The sequence below is a fragment of the Argiope bruennichi genome, chromosome 1 (assembly GCF_947563725.1).
Source record: "Argiope bruennichi chromosome 1, qqArgBrue1.1, whole genome shotgun sequence".
NCBI classification, from domain to species: domain Eukaryota; kingdom Metazoa; phylum Arthropoda; class Arachnida; order Araneae; family Araneidae; genus Argiope; species Argiope bruennichi.
In genome coordinates, this window is record NC_079151.1 from 73,193,759 (window position 1) to 73,217,559 (window position 23,801).

The 23,801-nt window shown below is 26.0% G+C and overlaps 1 protein-coding gene across 1 annotated transcript; it reads right to left on the reverse strand.

Moving 5' to 3' along the window:
• Window positions 1-2,422: 2,422 nt before the first annotated feature.
• LOC129975852 (DNA replication licensing factor mcm2-like) lies at window positions 2,423-21,842 on the reverse strand. Its single transcript, XM_056089104.1, has 18 exons — window positions 21,724-21,842; window positions 20,136-20,323; window positions 19,589-19,758; window positions 18,255-18,340; window positions 17,409-17,583; window positions 13,642-13,861; window positions 13,327-13,534; window positions 11,753-11,887; window positions 10,248-10,436; window positions 8,191-8,284; window positions 7,532-7,782; window positions 6,802-6,966; window positions 6,621-6,695; window positions 6,438-6,527; window positions 5,859-6,011; window positions 3,537-3,719; window positions 3,039-3,194; window positions 2,423-2,654 (listed from the first exon to the last, which is right to left on the reverse strand). Exons 1-18 carry the CDS (start codon window positions 21,727-21,729, stop codon window positions 2,532-2,534), a joined length of 2,667 nt encoding a protein of 888 aa, XP_055945079.1. The 5' UTR covers window positions 21,730-21,842; the 3' UTR covers window positions 2,423-2,531.
• Window positions 21,843-23,801: the final 1,959 nt, after the last annotated feature.

Genomic DNA, 23,801 nt, shown 5'->3' on the forward strand with positions numbered 1-23,801 from the left:
TATTTCATATGTTGTACCACTGGCAGTTTGAATTATTAAATTAATGCATATTGTAGAAAAAATGCAAATGTTTCCATAATTTAAAGTGGAAACTGGTATTCCATATTAGTTATCGAGTCTTCTTTCCCATTATAACTGAAGACAATATTTTCTATTTAATGTACTACAGAATATCCTTCATTGTTTAAATGGCAAAACAATTTTCATCATTACTTCTGAAGTTGTAAATGTTAGCTGCAATTGCCATATTCAATAATTTTTTTAAAATCATACTTAAAACAGAAATCTGTTCAAAATAGAAAAATAAGCTGGATCTACATATCTTATTCATCAACAAATGGAAGGGGAGGAAAAACCTCAATATAATTAGAAAGATTAGTAGCAACAATGAAAATAATTTGACTTCATTTACACCATTAAAAATATTGCTGTAAAATAATTTAAAAGTGTGACATATCAAAAATTTTATATGATATACTCCATAATAAAGGCATTATCGCTTTTCCCTCTAGTCTAAAAATTAGGAACCTTACACAAGAACATGAAAGTCACAAGCATGTAATATTTTTATTTTCAGAATCCTACACATAAATATTTTGTACTTTGTAATGCAGGGGAAAAAAAAAGAAAACATTTTAGAAGTTTTCTGATCATCCAGTTGAATCCTAAATTTGTGGCAGAGCTACAATTTTAGAAGCAAAATATCTTGCAAAATGCGATTTTTAAAGTTTTTTTTTATTTTTAGTGTTTACATTTATGCAAATATACAGATTCTCAACTCATTGATGGATGTGGTTTAAAATACTTTAGTTGCTAAAACTGTGTGCCAAATTTCACCAATGTATTTCTTTTAATTTTGAAGTCATTCTGTTTACTTGTACTGGGACACGCAGACAAAGAAAATATTTGAGATGGATTTCTTTAAAAATTTGATACAAACTGCAAATTTATTACTAAGACATTCGAGCTCAAAGCATTTTGGAGTTATGTTTACAAACACAATTCTAAAAATGTGTTTTTCTGAGGTTTAAATTGGGTAAAAGCTTGGAACTCAAATTTTTATTACAATTTCGCATACAAGAAAATAACAAATGACCAGCAAGTAAGTTATAGCACCATGAACATTTTGCTTATTTTTGGTAGCTCAGATCACCCACAGTATAAACCTTTGAAAGTCTACTGTGAAATACACATTTTTTATCAAATTGTTAAAAAGTTCTAAATTTTTGTACAAAAATGAATTAAGTAAAAATAAATAATTCAGCAAATGTTCTATTAACAAGTAAGGAATGATGAGCTGAACTCATATAGTTTTACATTAATACATAAAATTATCACTAAAAAACAAGCAAAAAAGAGATGAAAGAAGATAAATATATTTTCTCTAAACTGAAATGAAAACTTTTCCACTGACCACCGCATACAATGAGATCCATTAAGCATTTGCATTGAAAGATCAGATAATACAAAGAAAATATTCATATAATCAGGCAGATCTAGCATGATTTTATAGTGTGAATTATAGATGTGCCTCTTTTCTTCCATTAAAAACAAGACAAAAGCAATTTTTAATTATTTTTATAATGATGCTATGCATCCTATTGTATTCTTTGGTGTATAAAATGTTTATGTTGATTTAAATTAATTTTGACACCAAAATATAGAAAAAAATAATTAAAAAAAACACGTGCAGTTATATAGCCAAAGATGCGAGTATCCCTGACTAAAAAGATAAAGAAATATACGAAACTTTATTATTTTCATAAATCTCCAATCTTTGTTACTTTAGAAAAGTCATATTGATAAATCAGTTCTTGCTAATTGTTTCTGATATTCATGATGGTTTTCATAATACTTGAACAACTTAATAAATTTCATTCTTTTAACATTAATACTGCATGCCATTATTACACGATGCAGAAAGAATAATAATTGTGAACTTGAAACACCTATAATTATCTGCCATTGAAACTATACCTTGCAAATTATGAAACTGCTCAAATTTATGTCTATTTTGTATATTTTATTTTGATGAAATTATCTGTAGTAATCATTTCTAATAATTTAAAGAAATCTTCAGAAGATTTGAAAGTACTTAAGATATTTTATATTTGTTTGAAATAAATATTGCAGAGGGGAGAAAAAAAAAATTCCTTCTGTAAGCACTAAGTCAAGACATAGATTCTAGGGAAAAAATGCCATGGGAATATTGCAATCTGTACTGAGGATACAAATTTATCTTGCATTACATATATAATAAGGAAGTTGTTGTTGGACATTAATTTTTCGATTTTACTAACAATTTTGTTTGCTAAATATTTTATATGCATGCTACTGCTTAAACCCACTGTGAAAAATTTTTAATACCTTTTTCTCCCAACTGACGTATTATAAATAATAATGAAACAAAATGCATAATAAATAATTGTATTGATTTTAATAAAAGAATAGGAATTATACAAAATGCTAAAAACACTGAATAATGAAAAGGCACATATAGATTGGTTTATAAAACCAAAAAAAATGTCACTTCAAGCTGCTCCAATAATTCTTTGTTGGATCACTTTTTTCTTCTTATCAAACAGAAAATTGTGTGCATGAAATACATCACTTCCATAAAATGGCATCAGATTGTGTATATTTATTTGTCGAGCCTAAAGAGAAAAAAGTATTTCAAATGAAAGTCCAAAACACAATGCAGTAGACATTTATGAAAAGGTGAAATGTAGTTTTTATACTAATTTATTTGTATATTTTGTACATAAATTATTTTATCATTTGTAATTATACTTTTTGAATTTTAGATTTCACATTTCTGGCACAAAAAAGGGGGGGGGCAAGTAAAGTCTGTGAGGAATTAGAAGAAATAATGTCTGGTAAAAATTACTGATCTATTAATAACAATAATATAAAGAACAGCAATTTTGAATATTTCTACAAGATGAAAAATTTACATTAGAGCATAAAAAATGTCTTCGCAATTTATATATTCTAAATTATGACCAATATTTATTTATTTTTGATAAACTAAACCTTACCTTTTCCTGCAATTCCTTTTCTGGAACTTCTACAGTTTCAATATCTGTAGTGAATCTGCTTCGAAGGTAAGCAATTTGTTCCTGGATCAGTTGTTTCAAAACATATAAAAGCAATTCATTGTTGTCACGTTTATATGTAAGATATCTTGAAAATGTCTGTAAAATGAGCACAAAAACATTTTATAAACAAGTTTTCAAAAGTTAAATAATACTGGAGAGGTGTTATTTAAAATATATGTATTATTATATTATGGAAATTTAATTATTATCTTTTAATATCAATTTAAATAAATTATCTATTTAACCACTCAAGAAATAAGCCCAACTTAATTATTTTATGTACTTACATAAGACTTAAAAATAATTTAAAGTGGTTAAATATCAAATGCTTTATATTAAATACATATTTAGGCAAAAAAAAAATAAATCATTACAAAAGTAAAATAAAATATTGATTAGCAAAATGAAACAATAAAAATACATTAATGCAAAATGTACCTTTTTCATAGCTTTCATAACACTAAATTTCTGTGTATCAATGAAACTCTCCAACATAACTCTTATTGCCATATTAACATCATCCTCATGCACATAGTCTCGTAAATGCATTCTTGCATGAGCTTCAGCCATTCTGATCATAGATTCAATATGCCTGACTGTCACTGGAACACTACCTGTAGCCTAGATTAAATTACGAATAAAAATATCTTTTTAAAAGGGATACAATGTTTTTTGAACAATTTTCAATTTTATAATTAAAGAATATTTTAAATGTCTGAAAATGTCTGCCTTTTTAATGCCTTAAAAAACTATTTAACAATGAATGTAACAAACACAATAGATTATATAAAATGTTAATTTCATATTTTAAGATTAATTTAAATAAATGCATGATTACTTCCATCAATCAGATCAAATAATATCCTAAGTGTTAATTCTCATTTAGATGAAAGGAAAAAAAAAAAAAGAAGCTAAAAAACATTAATCCACATGAGAAAAAAATTATATAACATGATTAAATAAATGCAAGTAATTTGGTATGAAATGAATATCAACACTAAATGAAAGATAATGAGAGAAAAATTAAGTTGATTGTTATTAAGTTTTATAAATGCACAATATTCTAAATCAGAAAAATTACCTGATATTTATCAGAACTAGATTGATAACAAAAATATATGTGCTTTTTTTTCTTCTAATTTTAAAATTTTATTCTTTTATTTTATTAGACATAATATTATCTTCTATAGGTGTTTTGATATAGATACACCATCAGGGGTGCCACTCAAGCTTGGGGGGGAGGCCTGCATTACAATAGGAAATGTGCGAATAGCACTCATATGCCAGTTATAATGGAATAACAATACCCTCTTTACTTTTTTTATGAATAAAAAAAGCAAAGGAATATAAGCAACATCTCAGCATTAGTTAAAATCATTAAATAAATGTTTAAATTTACATTAAAAAAAAGCAAATTTTCTGTATTATTGCTTAGAATTTAGCAAAACAAATCCACATTTTAAGGTGAAAAAAGATACTGATCATTTCCTCATGCTCTCCAATTTATAGCAGTGCAAAATTAAGGATTCAAGCAAAATAAAGCAAAAAATAGCATTCTTGCCATCATGATATAAATCATTAAATGATAACAAAACATTTTAGCAAAGCTGTTTTTCATTAGTCCCCCCCCCTCCCCATGAACTTTTTTTTTTTTTTTTGCTTTTCTAAAGTTTTAGAATCTCATATGCACTAATTTTGAATACTATAGTAAATCTCCTGAGAATGTAACATTTAAGACACCTTCATAAAAGTTTATATTACACAAAATTCTTAAACTAATTAAAGAACCTTCTTTCAAAGTTTCAACAAGAATATTCCTGATGATACTAAATCCACTTTCAACAACTGCATTGCCATGAGACAATATAATTATTTTCATAATTTCTAAGAAACTAGAAAATTCTTTTGACCTCAAAACATTAGAATAGAAATTATTTAAGTGAATTTTCTTTGGTAAACAAAATAAGAAATTCTTAGATTATTTCAAGATTTTTAAGTTGGATCTTTTTACATTCTGAACATGCAATGGAAATTTGTACTGTGGAATAAAGTAGTTTAAGCAAATCAAGAGTTCATTACTCCCACAATACTCCATTGCTTTTCAATAAAGTAGATTTAAACAAAAAAGCAGCTTTTAAAAATCACAAAATTACTAGATATGTATTCAACTATATTTAGTTTTTAGTATTCATTCTAAATATAATACATTATGCTAAAAAAAAAAAATGTCTTTTTTCAATTGTCCTTCTGTCTCAGAAATTGAATTAATCTATACAGAAGAAAAGAGGAATGAGTAAAAAAGGGATCAGCTTCCAAGTTTTAGATGTAGTTAGGTATAATTTTAGATATAGATATATAAGTCTTGAATGGCTTAGCTTTATAGTTAGTTATTTTTGCAATACGTAAATATGGAAGAAAAAATTTTAAGAAATTAAAAAATTTCTCAGTTTTTAAGGAGAATTTGAAAATTCTTTGCATTTTCCCTGTTTTAAAGATTATTTTTAAATTCCCTGTGTTTCCTAACCTTTGACCACAATCCCTTTGGTTTGCTACAATTAAAAATTTAGTTTTGATACAGAGGAGTCAACATAGCAATCTTGAACTATGAAGCTTTATTTACGTAATATTTTTTAAATTCTGATAGCTAAAAATACTTTATAAAAATAAATAAACACAATTTTTCAGGATGAGATTATAAAACACACTTATTCAAAACTTTTCTTCTAAAAATAATTGAATATATTTGTTTCTATTACATACCATACTTTCCCTACGCAATTCACTATATAATTTAGCTACTTTATCTTGATCCATCTGATGTAGTTTAGGATGAACTTTTTCTCTTGAATAAATAATATACTTTCGAAGTAAATCTTGAGGTATTTTTTCAATTCCAGCCATCAGAGGATCCTCCTTAAAAGATATAAATTTATACATTTTAAAGAAGTAATATTTTAGTTTAAGAATTAAGATAACTTTCTTTATAAGTTGCATTAAAAAACAATTGAATTATGCTAAGATAATCAACACAGATGAAGTTTTAAATTATTTTTGTATGTTATAGAAAATCACAAACTGCAAAATTCTATAATACATAAAAAATAAGAGAAATGCAAATTTCACATATAATATCTGAATTTTAATCCATATAATAATCTAAAATTATAATTCCATCATCATTAAGAAAGAAAAATATTCGAATTTTTGTAAAATTACAAAATAGCAAATTTAGTAAATACTCTATACAATATAGACATGAGCAATTTATTTCGATTTTCTTAATTTATTTTCCATGCAGACTTAAGAACTGATTTCAGTCTTTAAAGAAAATTAACTAACCATTTCTGGTAATGTTGCCTTATCTTGATCTGCAATTCCTGGATGGTGATTAACATGGCTTTGAATAACAAACTTGGCTAATTGTTTATCCTAAAATAAAATTTTAAAAAAATATCATAAAAAGAACTAAAAATTGTATATGATTTTCAGGTTTCGACATTTAACAGAATAATAATAACAAACCTGAATAGGATCAACTTGATCTCTAACAATGCAAAGGATGTCGAATCGAGATAAAATGGGCTCAGTTAAATCAACCTATAAAATAAGGTAATTTTGTAATTTTAGAAACAGTGAAAGGATTTTTAAAAGTTAAAAAATAGCTTACAATACAAAAGTAACATAAAATTTCTTGAGCACTCACATTTTCTGAGAAAGTCATTGATGGATCATATCGTCCACCAATAGGGTTAGAAGCTGCAATTACAGCACATCTTGCCTGCAAAGATGTTACTATACCAGCTTTAGAAATAGATATACTTTGCTGTTCCATAGCTTCATGAATGCTAGTTCGATCTTGATCATTCATCTGAAACAAGAAAACAAATATCATTGAAGATATTTAGTTTAAAAATTATCTATAATTTTCTTTAAATGTCCAACATTTTTCTTACAATTTCCACGAGAGACACACAAAAATTAATACCTCAGATTTTGCTAACATGAAATTTCATCTTAATTGTTTAATTCCGATTTGAATTAAAATCCATTCTTTAAGATTTAATGAAATACATTTCATGCAAAATGTTATATTTTGCCCTAGATTTAATTTAATCATAGATACAAAGAAAAAAAAATGTTTTTTCTAGAAAATATTTTAACATAATTGCAATTATATATGAAAAATAATTTTATCCACAGCTGATGACACTAAAATGGCCCATTAGTATAGATCTTTCATGGCTGGATTGACCAGGTTGAGTGGTTAAAGTGTTAAAAAAATATGTTACTACATTGAAAGAATTTATCTTTTATATTTATCTTTTTTAAATATCATTTCCAGTAATGTACAGACTTACTGTATCTTGTATCAAACATTTTGAATACATAATATTTTAAAATTTAGAATTGTTCTTTATCAGATGATATAATACCTTATCAAACTCATCAATAATGCAGACACCTTTATCTGCAAGAACCAAAGCACCAGCTTCCAATGTCCATTCCTTTGTCACCGGACTTCGTTGGACATAAGCTGTTAAGCCAACAGCAGATGCACCTTGACCTGTAGTATAAACAGCTCGTGGAGCAATTTTTTCTGTGTATTTCAAAAATTGAGATTTGGCTGTCCCAGGGTCACCACATATTAAAATATTGATGTCTCCTCGCACTCTATGTTTTTGTCCTGTAGAAACAAAATATATATATATATATATATAAATAAAAATTAAAAAAATAAGGGTTACTGCGTTACTTAAGATAAAAAATACAGAACAAAAGATGTTTAAAAATAGAGTACATTGCAGTATAATTGAAGTTTATAAATCTCCTAAATCTTAAAATAATAATACTAACATTCTATATATTTTAATCTAAAGAAAACATATCAATTAAAAAAAAAATGCTTTAAAAAGTGAAATGCACATATAGAATGAATTAATAAAAGAACTTATTTATCTTTATTCTGTTTTATATTATTCAATTAATCATACATTTATAAACATATTTTAATCTTTCTCTAAAAGCTATTCATATATAAAACTATACTTTATTATAAGGAATAGAAATAGTCATGATATTAAAAAACATATACCTGGATTCTTTGATTCTCCTCCAAAGAGAGACAAGGCAATAGCTCTCTTTATTTCAGCATGTCCAAAAATTGAGGGTGCTATACTAGCTACTATCTGCATACAAACAAAAAACATTAAAACTATAGTAATCAAAATTGAAATACGAATTACAAATACAATAATCTGAAATGAAATACTGGATTAGGATATTATGATATCAGATTTAAAATTGCAGACGAGGAAATGTTTTGATGACATATATGACGTATAAGTGTGCACGATATGAGAAAAGAAAAAGAAGGAATGGACAAAGAATAATTAAATTTTATTGACAATATATATCAATATGGTAATGTCATGTATAATTCATGCATATTAAGCAAGCAAACAATAATGGAATTTCTTGGATAAAAATCAGTTTGAATAAGGTATAAGATTTCCCTGCACTGAAAGCAATGTAACACATCTACAAAGTGTGGAATTAACAAGGGACTGGATTATTCTTTCCCACATCAATAGAAGACAACTTTCCAACTCCTGAATTGTTTCTGAAGGTAATATTCCAGACATGCTCTAAAGGTTCGTATCTGATGAATATGCTATCCAATCCATTCAAAGGATTCCTTTGTCGAAAATGAAACTGTCAACTAGTTGAACACAATGAGGTATAAATTATTATCCATAAAAATGAATTCATCCCTGATTGCTACAGAGCAAAGGATCACAAAAAGTTTAAGAATCTCATCTCTACAATGCTGAGCTGTTAGTGCTCCATTTCTAATAATGTACATTACCAGTCATTGATAGAAACACTGGGCAAAACCATCAATTCTGTCTCTGCTAAATTGAAATTTTTCATGCACAAATGCAGAATTATTCTGAGTACCAGGTGAATCCTCCTACAAGAATTCACCTATTGTCTGTTTGTACACTGAAGGACAATTTATCTGTGAAGAGAATATTGTGCCACTCATCTTGACCCATCAGAGTTGCTCTTGTGCCCATCTTCTACAGACGACATGATGATCCACTGTCAATCAAACACAAACCACAGATCTATAAGCATAGAAAGCCATATGGCGAACATTATCAAAGATTTAATTCAAAGCTTTGGTATCAATAGCCCTCTAAAAATTTGTTGCAATAAAATGATAGTCATAGTGCAGTTTCTCCTGACCATCAGTATAAAATATTGATCTTCATTTTGTGTTGTTGCAGTCACATAACCTTATCCCGACCTTCGGTGAACATTTCCAGTGTGCAAGAATCAATTCTATAGTCTCGAAACAACACTTTGAATAACTCCTAAGACTTCCACTACAGTGGAGTGCATTTGATATCTTCTAAACAACCAATGGCTCTCCAGGTCACTGATTCAGCTTTATCATGTTGCTGGGGCAAAAGTTACAAATCATTTAATACATGTTAGTTATAATTAATCTACTCCAATAAAATGAATGCTGCAGATAAACTCTCCTTATCTAAAACATATAGTTTTCAATATCACAGATAAAATTTGCACATACTCAACTTTGTATGCATTATAATTTTCCTTCTACTTACTTCTATTTAATTTCTGTTGAAAAGTTATCAACTATAAAGTTGTTTCATGCTGAATTCACATTATCCTCCAATTGTTTTGAGGAGTGAATTTAAAATAATAAAATTTACCTTCAAGAATAAAATTATTTTTCCAAAAATATGCAAAATAAAAAATAAACTGTTTAGAGCAAATTTTATTTTCAGATATCATTATATTCAATACTTTCATTCTAAAGAAAGAATCTCAAAATAAGGGGGAAAGAAATATAAATTAACTTTATTAATATATCTGACCATTTCAAAAATCATTTGACTTTTGAAAGACACAGAATTTATGAGAATATATATCAAATTCCTTTACTAAAAACACACATTTACACACATTTTTTAAAAACAAAAACACAATTATATCAAAATGTTTAGTTATCTTTCATTAGTTTAGAAACTGATTAAAAATAAAATTTTATATTAAACCAAAATGGAAAAAAGTTACAAAATAAAATTAAAACACTCATTCAATAAGTAGAATACATACCCTTTCTGCAACTCTTTCATCCTTGGATAAAGCAATAATAGCTTTAATATCCTCATCTGTCAAATTTTGAGACACAATTTTATCCTTTTTGGCAACGTGGTTAGCTATGATAACAGTTGCAAATACTGGAAAACCATTAGCAGTATTTAGAGACCCATCATAACTATTTGAATATATGCCAGTCACTTCCTAAAATAATAATGTTTTATTAATTTATAAATTTTAAATTCCTAATATAAAAGACATTTATAATTTTCTATTTGTTATATTTCCCATTTCAATTTATATTCTTTCCACAAACAAACAAACAAACAAAAAAAAAAAAAAAAAACCCTCCTAATAAGACAAACTAAAAATCTCTCATTCAAAAAGTAAAATTATTGGTACTCTAAACTAAAAAGAAAAATAAAATATTCTGTAAATTTATTAAATTATCCAGAAATTTGTCCATACAAAAGAGAGGATACTGATGAATTTGCTTCAATAAATTGTGGACTATTAAAATTATTTCAATTAAAAAGATTAATGTTAAAATATTTATAAATATTTCTAATAATAGCAATTGTCATTAAAATATGCTTTCTGTTAGATAATGTACAATATTTAAAGGTATGTAATATTTTTAATGGCCCTTTTTAATTTAATTTACACAAGATTTAATTAAATATATTTTTAGATTTATTAAATATATAGCCACAATTAAACTTATGATAAATATCAGGGTTCTTTTTTTACATCTACGATTTCCTCATTCAGATACAGATTTTTTTCCCCTCATTTTTTACATTATTTTCAATTGATTGAAATCGAAATAATTTTTTTTTAAATATGACATATTTCTTGATATTGATCTCTTCTAATGAGTAAGTATAGTTCAATTTATTTAAAAAATATTTAATTTTAAACAATTATATTAATAATTAAATACTTAACATACTTTTGTAAAATGAATAAGTTTATTGTCTACAAAAAATTCCCATTAAAACACTTAAAATTTACATAATCTCTCAAATACTTAGCCATTTTCTATCATTTTTTAAAACTTGGAACCTGCATACTTTAAAAATGTACCAAAGCAAAACAACAGTGAATGCTACTGAATTCATTAACCATACTTAGTAGCATATTGGAATGCCGATTTGATTGGTTCTGCTAGTTATAATATAAGAATGCTATTGTCGACAAAGAAAAATTTTGATACTTTAAGAGATTTTTTTAAAAATTTGACTTATTATAATATTACAGATTAACCAATCATCTAATTTGTTCCCTTGTCACATCACTTTTACAATAATTCTTTTCAAAACTAACAAATCAAGTCTTACAAAGGAAATAAAATAATTGAAGTAAAATTCATTTACTTCTGCCTAATAGTTTGAGCATACTTAATTCATTTTTCATTAGACTCTTCATATTTATTAAGTGAAATTACAATAATTTAAATGAAACAGATAATATGAGTGCACTGTGAAAGTAAATATTAAATGAATAAAATTTTTACTTACAATTTCATCTCCAGGTTTACAAGTATCACACAGATCTCCAACTAATATGACATCTTTTGATCTAGGTAATCTGCCTGCATCTACTTTACCAGGGCTTTCTTGTACTGTAATCCTTTGATAATTTTTGTATATGGTCTAAAATATACAGGATGATATTATTTATTGATAAAGAAATGATATAAATGCATCTCAAACAAAACCTTAGGTTAAATGAAATTTTATTCTAATATTAAAGCAAACTGCAAAACAATTTACTTTTTTTCAGCACTGATATAAAAATTTTAAAAACAGAAAAATTCAGTTTCTTACCCCTTCCTCCCCTTATAAGTTTATTTTAGTAACAGAATAGAAAAAGAAAAAATTCATTTGTCTAAAGTAAAATATAAAATTAGAATATTTTAAATGCATAAGACTTCTCAAACATGTTTAAATTAAATTAAGTTTTAATCTTGCACTAGCCAACAACAACTAAAAGAAATGTTCCTTAGTATATGATATCAGTAAAATTTACAGAATAGAATGATCCTATATATTGATATATTGTAATGAGCGATTTATTATGCTTTTTACAAAAATTATGACCATTTAATATGCATAATTTAAAATACATTGTTTACATATTAAAAATGCTAAAAAACCATATTTTCAATTAAAAAAACTAATTTTTGTTTAAAAAATAGTTTTTCCAAATATACAGAATAAGCAGAACACCTCAAAAAGAATATGGAATAATACAATGTACTTTATTAGTTTCAGTGACATTATTGCAGACTAATGAAAAAGTTAAATATATAAATAAAATTTCTAAAATATTAGTTTCTGTGTTGCTTTATATTCATTAAAAAATACAACCATACAAAGTTTCTCAATATATCTTGCATACATTTTATTGTAGCTAAGATATTTTTTAAAAGATGTAAGAACAAAAGAAATTGTACCATACTTCACTGATGTTTATAAACTGTATAAATGCTCCAACATTTACAAAGAACTTCATTAATTTTTAGAAGAACAATTGAGAAACCAGGTATATAAGAAATTTTATTAGTTAAAATTACTGAAATGTATAAATCTTATTCAATATTGAGCAATCTTCAGAAACCTGATGTCCATTTTCAAATAAATTCCGTATGATTAAAGTTCAGTAAGTCAAAAGAAATAAAATAATTGCTCTTAAATTACAAAAATTTCTTGGTAACTAACTAAAAGTATCAATGCCTCATGCTGAAAATCCATCCAAACAGGAGGATTTCAGGTTTATTAAATTATTCATAATGCACTGCAATCAAACTAATCATTGCAAGCACTATTTAGATTTCAAGTAAATGACTAGTTGAAAATAACTATTTCTATCCAATTTTATATATATATATATATATATATATATATATATATATATAAAGGAAGATTGTTGAAATATCAGCAATAAAATTATATAACAATATGACTTATCTTTTTATGAAACCTAAAATGGAGTAGGTAAAAATGATAAGATAAACACATTTTTTTTTCATAAACAAATTACAGAAACAAGTATTTATTTATTGATAGAAATAACACAGAATTTTACTAACCTGCTCCATATTTATTTGGAATGGTCCATTACTCTGACATTCTGGACAAGTTCCAGGCTTAACTTCATTATCATAACTTTGTACAAAAGGTCCCAAAACATAATTACATTTAATACAATCAAATTTCACAAGAGACAGTTGTGGCAACACACCAGTGGAGCAAGTCACAACACCAGAAGTTCGTACAAGTTGATTTAAATGCAACTGTCTGCACAAGAAAAAAAGATACAAATTAATGATTATAAAATATACAAAGAACATTTTTACAAAAATGATAATTAGAAAGATTAAACATTTAATGATATTTCTTTTTACCTTAAGCTTCTGATGTTTTCCATGAGTGGAAGATCGGTAATGCGAACATGAATTTCACTAGTTATTCTTTCATACTGAGGAAACATGCTAAGAACAACATCTTTTGCAGCTTCATCAAATATTTTGAGAACTTCAGTGGGAGCTTCTGGCAAGAAATATGCTAAAACTTGCGCTTCTGATGCAATAGCATTGTAGTCCACTTCAAAGCTTTGTCTATTTTCTAACAAACAGCAATATTATATTTTAATGATAATATCATATATATTATCTGTATTTTATACACAGGAACTATTCAACAATATAATGATTTTAAAGACTTTACTGAAAAAAAAATGTAAAATAGTTTGTTAAAAAATAATATGCAACAATTTATCTTCTGATTTAGAAGGATCCAAATATTTCCAAGCTATCAAAAATGTATTCTATCTTAAACAGGGTGCGTAGTGAAAAACTATTGTAAAAATTAAGTACTTTTAAGCACCTTATCCAAAAAATTATGCACCTTTGTATAAGTATGCATATGTAAATTGGGTGTTTTCTAAGATCCAAAAAATTAAGTCTACTTTTATGTTCAACAATAAAAATCTGTGATCTTTTTCAACATTTCTTAAAACTAAGAAATTACCAATTAATTTAGATACATACATTTCTGAAATTGCCAATAATGATGTAGAAATCTTTCTATCTAAGCATAACCAAAAAGTTTTTATTTGATTTTCATATAGGCAACAACAAATAACATTCAACATGACTGGGATGGAAAATAGTAAATTTATTGCTGCCCAAACTCATCTCATTCTCTTTAGTAATTTTAATTTGAAATCTTATAAAGCTAAGAACTAAAACATTCCTATAGCTATCATCATACGATTGGCGAAACTGACATGACATTGATGATAGAACAACTTACTTGTATCCGAAAAGCCTGACAGACAAACAGTAGAAAATTTGATAGAAATCTACAAATTTTGTGTGAAGACCGTAAACAAAATTTCACCTGCCTAGCTCAAATTGTTTTCGTGCTATCTTTTTCGCAGATAGATATTTTCCGAAACTGAGTCTTTCAAATTCAAGGAGATTGGAAACGTGGAGATTTGTCAAAATCTCTAGTTTAGTTTTCTTCTTCTGACGATTGCAATAATTTCTCTACATTTTGAATACGTGAATGTAAAAATGCCAAATATGCCATTTAATATGTATTAAAAGTATGCTATTTGCATTTTATTTTTTTAATGAAAAGCATTTATTGAAACCAGTTCGAGATAATATATTGCATTGCTCCAAAATTTAACAAAACTTATCAAATAAAGAATTTTATTCAATGAATTGCTTAAAATATTTTTTAAGTTTAAATAAATGTAATGACAGCATTTTATTACAACTTTAACAGCTGTAAAATAATGTGATTCAATGATTTGAAGAAACCATAAAATTATTTTCAATTTCAGTATAATAAAAATCATTATTATTTATAACTGCATCCAAAACAGATTTCTCAAAAATTATTAAAACTGAAAAAAAAAAATACATTCATTCAAACAAACATTTTTATCATCTAAAAGCTATTTTTTAACCTTTAAAAAGGTGTTAAAATAATTTTTCTGCAAAAATATGTTTTGATGTTATGATGAAAACAAGTTAAAATTCTGTTTTCCTTTTTTAATTAGACTTCGAATTAAAAGTTTGAGAAATCTGCTTAGTGGCTCTCTAAAACTGAAAAAACAACTTCTCAAATTTTATGTTCCAGACTTCAATGCCTTTACGCTGGGCATTTTGCTCAGGATAAACCTTTATATATATTGCGAAGGATTTCATTGGGGGAAAAAAATTTCTATAAAAGTTATAAACATAAAAAACACTGAAAAGCATTTCATTTTTTTAAAAATTTTACGTACCAAATCCTGCAGGGTATTTTTTTCCTTCAGTAAAAACAAATTAGGCAAGATTGGTCCAACAAATGAAAATTTTCAAATGGATGGGGACATTCAAAAAATACCGTGGAAGATATCATGATCATTGAAAATTAAAGGCTTCAAATTAAAATTTCACCCTGCAAGATTTTCCACAATCGAGTAACGTAATAGAACACAGCAGTTAATTACAATTAAATGTAATACAGTTGAACACCTGCAATAGGTCATTCAAGTGATTTCACCAAAATAACATATTAATGAGAATGATGATCAAAAATGTTATTATTTTATTATTTTTAGAGCAGCTTTTCTTATGTTCAATATATCTTTTTGGCGCACCAAACTTATCATATTGTTTTCTTATTTTCCATTGATTGAACTAATCTGCATATTCTTCTTTAAGAATACATAAAAGTTTAAATATATAATTACCAGCCATAACTCAAATAAATTCTTCAACATTTAAAACATTAAAAATTGAAGTTCGAACATTTTTGGATTCGCAATAAGTATGGCACAATACTTATTTCGTACCACCCCTTCCGGATAAACTTTCTAGCATTTTAATAAATAGAAATGCACATTTATTGAAGAAAAGGGAGTAAAAAAAAAAAAAAAAAAAAAATGAATGATCAAAATAAAGAAAAGAAAAAGAAAATGAATCATTAAGCGTAATCTTAATATGTGCTAGAATCCCTGGATTCCTTCTTCGAATTCTTCTCTTTTCTTAGTTTTCTTTTTTGAGACACTCAGTGAACAAGCCTTTACGACCATGATTTCGAATTATCATATTCAACTTGTGGGGAAACAAAGCAAAGCAAAAAAACTTTCTTAACTCTTCACAAGAAAATTAAGCACTTTTAAAATAAAAATAAGTACATGCTTAAAAATGGGTTTCAAATTTAAGCACTTTTCATGATGCTATACACCCTGTTACATTTTTTTTTTTTTACAGAACAATTTTGCCCTGGAGATACTTATATAATTTAAAATATATATATGCTGTATGAACAGAACAATTAAGCATTTATAATTAAACAAAGATATTCATAATAGAAATAATAAAACGTATTTAGATTTATAATTAAGATTTAAAAATCAAGTAACAGCCTAGAGTTATTTAATAAAATATATGAGAATATGCAGATATATATCTTAATAAATATGAACAATAGAGATCGATATTTTTAATAAGATGATTAACATTTTCCTTAACCAAAAAATCTTGATATTATTTCAATTAAGAATTTTTTTTTTTTTGAGTAAATATAATAATTGAAGAAGTCATCTGAAGACGTTAAAATTTTATATGACTTATTCCACACAAATGATCTGCTAAATGATTATTGCATACAAATAAAGATGCTCTATTACATTACTTTTTTCACAGTAATCAGTGATCAAACACTCCCACCTGAACCTACTTTCTTTAAAATCAAAAGGAAGAAAAAGTTGAAAATCCTCATTATGTAGGATTTTTGGCAATGAAAGACCTAATTAATTACACTGATATTTTTAGCAATCTCTACTAAATAAAAACAGAGCTCAGAAGAGCTATATGTAAAGTACAGATCCTAAAATTTAGTTAATATAAGATCTATTAATCTATATAATTATTAAAATCTAAGGAAATTCATAAGCATTTGAAACTAAAACAATTGCTAAAATAATTTAGTACATGTAAATGTCAAATTTTAAAATTAAACCTTAATTCACAATATTGTATTTTATTGTATATACAATATAAACACAATATTGTATCACAAATTATTGTATTTATATTGTACAGAAATAAACTATCTAATCTAAAATGATGATTCATACTTTAAAAATAGAACATGTAATAAAATTTACCTTTGCACATCTGGCTGATTTTTTCTTTATATCGATTATGACCATTTTCATCAACAAAAGTTCGTAAAAAGTTTTTGAAACGGTTATAGATTTCCGTTTTAGGGCCCAACATAGAAACCCATTCCTTCACAGTATGTCCACGCATATCTTCTAAATTTTCAATACTCTCTATCATCTACAACAACAACAAAAAAAAAAAAAAAAAAAAAAAAAAGGAAAGAATGAATTTTAACAATATACAGTAATTTCAAATTTAATAATTAAAACAATGAAAAAATATTACACAGATAATCAAATTTCAAAATTAAAAATATGAAATAGAAAAATTGGAATTCCTTTTAAAATACAATGTATAGAAAGCTGTGCTTTACTGGATGAAATACAAGTGGATGGTTACCATGCTTATATAACAAATGATTGTCAAGAGAAATTAATTTTTAGAACTGGAACATTTTTTTATGCTAAAATTCTTGAATTTCCCATCAAAACAAAAGAATGCTATAATATAAAAGTAAAATAGAAAAATTCAACACACACATGTCAATAACCATTATACAAATAAAGCAATTTGCTTTTGTACCAATGAAAATTTTGAAATTATATATAAGTTGAACTGTTTAGTCAATTTATATTCTTAACTGCCATTTGGTACCTAACTCAAAAACCTATTATTTTAGAGTAATTTTTTGATGTATTTGATTTTAGATATAAATTATTTTAATGGATTATTTTATTTTAAAATTATCACAAACATTTTTCAATTTATGCAACATTATCCTGAATATCAGATATATACTCTACATACTCTAATCATTAATATGAATAAGTATAAAGTATCAGTCTTACTTCTTCATCTCCCATGACACCCTCTGCAGCTCTTTCAGCTAAACGTCGGCGCCGAACTGGTCTTTCTTCTTCATCTTCATCATCATCTGGCAAAAGAGATGGTTATGCAGATTTTGTATAATAACATATTTAAACATTTAATTGGATAAGATATCAAATTTATCCAATTAAATAATATTTCTACTATTCAGAACTGTAATTTATAAATTATTATTAAAACAATCATCCTTAATTTTTTAAAAATAAAATAATAAAATTATAGCAACAATAAACAATTATAATATTCCAAGGGTGAGGCTGGAATTATTCTGACAAAAAATAGCACATGAAAATTGATCCACAAAAAGTAGCATGGAAAATGGATCTATAAATTAGCAAATTTTCAATATGTCTTTCTGAAAGAAAGACTTATGACAGAGAAATAAATTGAATAGATAAAATCAGTAAAATGGAAAAAAAAAAAAAAAAACCAAAAAAACCCTAATATTTTGATTTGCACATATTAACAATTTTCCATAAATACTTATAAAATCCATTATTTATCAATTTTATCATTATTTATAATATTTTTACTACTTTGCAAAGTGTATTATTTAACATTGAATTTTAAAAATCATCACAAATTAAATAATACGGCATCTTTTAACAGGACTTCAGTAAAAAGGAAGGTTTTATTTTTGTTCCATATCAATTCAGATTTTAAGAAATAATTATCAGAAAAATTTGGTTGTATAAGGAAGAATCAAAGCAAACAATCCAAAAAAAGTTAAAACTACTTTTAATTAAAAAAAGAAAAATACCAGTAGTAAAACACAAAATTTGATATACAAAATATAAAAAATTAAGAATATTTTGACACCTATGCAAAATGAATATACCTAATTAATTTATCATGAAGGTAATATAATTTTTTTACAGTTAAATAAAGAAAGATATTTAATAGTGTTTTCAAAAGCTTTTTAAATGAGATCCATAAGCTTTTTCCCCTGTAATTCATAATTTTGGTAAATATTCAAATAAATGGCTAAAAATCTTTTGTATGTGTGTGTTTTGAGTGATTATGAACAAATAAAGCATATCTGTTTAAAATAAAGGCAGAAATATAAATTTTAATAACAGAATTCAATATTAAATTTCTGGAATTTTTGGAGAATATATAGTCAAACTTCTAAAACAGTATAATGCCTATACATTTGGAGAAAAACAGATAAATTACAAATTGACATTATTATCTCGATTCTAAAGAAAATTGAGTGAAATGTAAAGATAAAAAAAAATGTTAATTTTAATGCTAATTTAAAACAAAAAAATTAATAGAAACAAATATTTTATACCATATAGCAAACCCCGTCTCATACGTCCTAAACCTCTTCCTTCTTCCCGATCACGTCTTCGCATCTCGTCTTCAGCAGCCTGGCGATCTCCCTCAGATAATGCACTATATTCTGAGTCATCAACCATATCAGGATCATAATGGTCAAGACCTGGTATTGGTCGATAATCCCTAAAAAATAATGTCAATTATGTAAGATTATATTTAATCTTAAAGAAGGATGCAGAATTGATCTCTTCAATACTTAATATGAAATATTTTTTCGCAATATTAAAAAAAAAAAAAAAAAATGTAGAAACCATATATAGTATTTTTTGCAATTCACAAACCATTTGAAAAGCATAACTACTATTTGACTAGGTAAACATTTTTGCTTATGTGAATACTCATTATTTAACTAAATGCTAATTGCATATATATATACACATAACTTAGGAAATAATTAGTTTTATTTCTATATGTATCAAACTTGAGTATAGATTTTAGTAAGATATAACTATAAGATAACGTAATAAAATATACATAAGTATAGATTTTTCTATACTTACGCTTCCATATTATCCCCAAAAAGCTCTTCTCCATCTTCTTCCATATCTTCCTGATCATTTCCAACACCACCAATGAGTTCTGATTCATCTTCAAACGGTGGCAGATCACGTGCAGGACTTGAAGTCAAAGGATCTCTTCTTGGAGATGCTGCACCATTTTCATGGATCTCTGAGGATGATGAATCACTCTGAAAAAAGAAAGTAAACACATAAAAAAAATGATTAGTTGAAGTTCATCTTTCGAGTTCATTTTTAAATTATTGCAAAAAGAAACTTTTTTAAAAAATATAAACACAAAGATGTTAAATAAAATTTTCACTTGTTGTTGTTATCTTGTCCAGTAGTGCAATAGGATTAGATTTGTCCAAAAGTGTCTAAAATGGCTTTGGCCCCTTCAATAACCATAATAATGAGTAGTGCAAAATTTTCACTTGAAAGTATTTAATGCATATTTTTAGTTAAATTCTTCCTTAAAAAGATTGATTATAAAAAAAAATGATTAACTTTTCATAAAATTTTTAGAAATTAATTTTTTTTCAGCATGCATAAGAAATTAGATTGAATTTTTTTCTTTAATTTCCACATCAAACAAATTTTCAGGCATTATTTTAGAAAAACTGATGTTTGCAAACTGCATTCAAAACAACAATAAAACTATATACATGCAGTCAAAATGAGGTGTGTACCATATAGTATACATGATACAGAAGAAATGTTTTGTTCACATATAAAATGGAAGAATTATTACCTGTACTAAAATAATTTTATTGATTGGAAATATTTGAATAAGTAAAAGAATAAAAGAAATTTGTTCACAAATACAATATATAAAAAATGCACAAGAAATATTAATTACACTAAAATGTTATACAATTGAAAATATTTGTTATAGGTAAAAATGGCAAACAGCTTAATTTATCATTGGTCTGAATATTAGAAATTATACTATCATTTCTAATGAATTAAATTACAAATTAATTTCAATATGTCAAATAGTGGAACAGATGATTTCAACCATTAATAAATGTCTCCATAATTTTGTGAATAATTATATTCTTGTTTTCAAGATCCACAAATGTTTTGTCTAAAAGCAAAATATAAAATTACAAAATATCTTAATTGTTTAACAACAATTTTAAATTATAGTAAACTAAAATGAAAATATTTTGAATATTATTAACATTCATAAATCTTTTTGGCTCCCTACTGCTTTTCAATTTATAATCAATAATAATAATAATGCAAAACTGAATGAGTTCCTATACTAACATAACACTAATAATATCAGATAAAAAATATAGATAAAAATAAATAAAACGAAAATAGAGTAAGAAAGAATGGAAAAGATCAAGACTTAGGAAGCTTTATAAAGCAGAATTCAGCAATAAAATTTAAAACATAATTTATCATACGAATTTATAGAATTAAAAAAAAATGTATGCATAGAGAATTATTTAATGGAAAGAATACTGCAAATGTAATAAAAATCCAAGTGTATCATGTTCATTGATTTTAAGAAATACATTAAAAAAATAAAGAATGATAAAAACAAAAAAATGGTTACAAAATGAATAAAAGTTGAACTTACATCCATCTTAAATTATTTTTCAATAAGTATTATTTTATTTATTTACAAAAGAAAATGTACAACAAAAGACGGAAAACACAAATCACTCTCCACTGTACCACTATCTGCGAATTTGGCGGGAGATCCCAAGCTAATCGGAAGTGACGTACCGACAAGTTGTATCTATTTTTTAAATTCAATATAGCACGGGTTCTTAAATAAAAGAGCCGAGAACAAAATTTTCAAATAATAATAACAATAAATAAATATGATAATAAATATAATATATAGAAATAATAATAATAATGGAACATAAGTAAACAAAATAAAGTTGAATTTTTTTTGAGAATTATAAATTTCTACAAAAGTTACATTTTATATGTCTATGTTACTCTTCTGTCTGATTTTTGATATATATATGATTTCCCTCTTTCGCCTGAATAAGATGCATGAATACAAGATTCAAATACCTAGAGCTTTTTTCTTTTAAACATAACTAGAATTTTTCCGATTCGCCCCCTTCCCCCTTGGCAATTCCTTTCTTTTTTCATTTGCGTAGTAAGTGGGAGAGAAGGAAGGGGTCATAAATGGCTTGGTTTTAGGAAGTATCGTGACGATAAAACTACCGTGTAATTTGATCACTTCTTGAAGTCAAACATGATTAATGATGAAGGAATTATCACAATATTTAGAATGATATGATATTTACGTTTACTAAGCCATTAATGTAGAATAAAGAAAAGGCATATTTTCTCCCTGTTAATGCTTAACTTCATTATATTACTGCCAAGTTGATGCAGATAATTTTTTTTTTTTTTTTTCAAATTCTTATAAATGAGTTTTTGCTTTCTAGTATACGAAACATGTAAAGTATTGTAATCGACAAAAAATTCGAACTTGAGATTTTGCCTATCTCCACGTTTCAAACCTCCTTGCGTTCGAAAAAATATTTATTTGGATTTATACCTGTCTGTGAATACGTTAACACAGAAACACTTTGAACTAAATCGATGCTATTTGGTGTGTTGACTTTGTATCACATTTATAAATTTATTTCGAATTTTAAACGAAATCCATTCACAGGGAGTCGGAATGCTTTTCTGTCGAAGTACAAGAGAACAAGCTATTGTTATAAAATGGCAAATAAATTTTCATACACATTATTAGGATTCAATATGTAGATTAGTATCAAATATTAATTAAATCGGCTGGTTCTATGCATTCGCATGCATGTAAACACGATAGCTCAAATTGGCATAAGTAAATGAAATTTGTTCCTTGAGCTAGTAATTAAAATTGTAGTTCTCTGCTAATTTCTGGTTAGAATCAATTGAAAATTATTTGTATGTAGTTGTCCTAACTGTCTACAAAGTTTTCTTCGTTATTTTATAAAACACAAAATTCTTATATGTGGAACTAAAAATAAAAATCTGATAGCTCATGGCCTTCACGACTTCTTTCAATATCCACAGCTTTTCTGAGAGAAAAGGTTTATAATATCTTTATTACGAAATATGGTAGAAAGTATCAAGGGGCCTACTCACTCTAATTACCAATGTGTTGTGTTTATTTTTTCGTAATGAAGTGAAAGTGTTTGATCACTAAAAAATTCAATTCGAGAACTTGTCCAACCTTTACGTTATAAATCCTCTGCAGTCCTAAAAAAATATTTTTGGAGTTATATCTACCTGTGAACACGTTAACTTAAAATAGATTTATTTCAAATTTTGGCTTAATGCACCAACAATCCAATATCTGTCAAATTTATCTGCATTCATGCTCATGTGAGCACATTAATTCAAAATCAGAATAAACTAATATATATGGATTTAAATATGTGATATAAGTTTGGTTTTGAATTAAATTCATCAAAGCGTAAACTCTCTATTGATTCGACCATTTGCACAAGAACAAATTAATTCAGAAACTCAGGAAGATAAATGAAATTTGGAATGTGATTTTGATATTAAAATTATCAATTTACATGAAATTTTGAAATTAATTGATCAAAAGAAGTGACCCAAAATACATACTCGATTGTTCTCTTTCTGAAACTAAACATCGAATTTTCAATATTATGAAACGGGGAAGTCAACTAG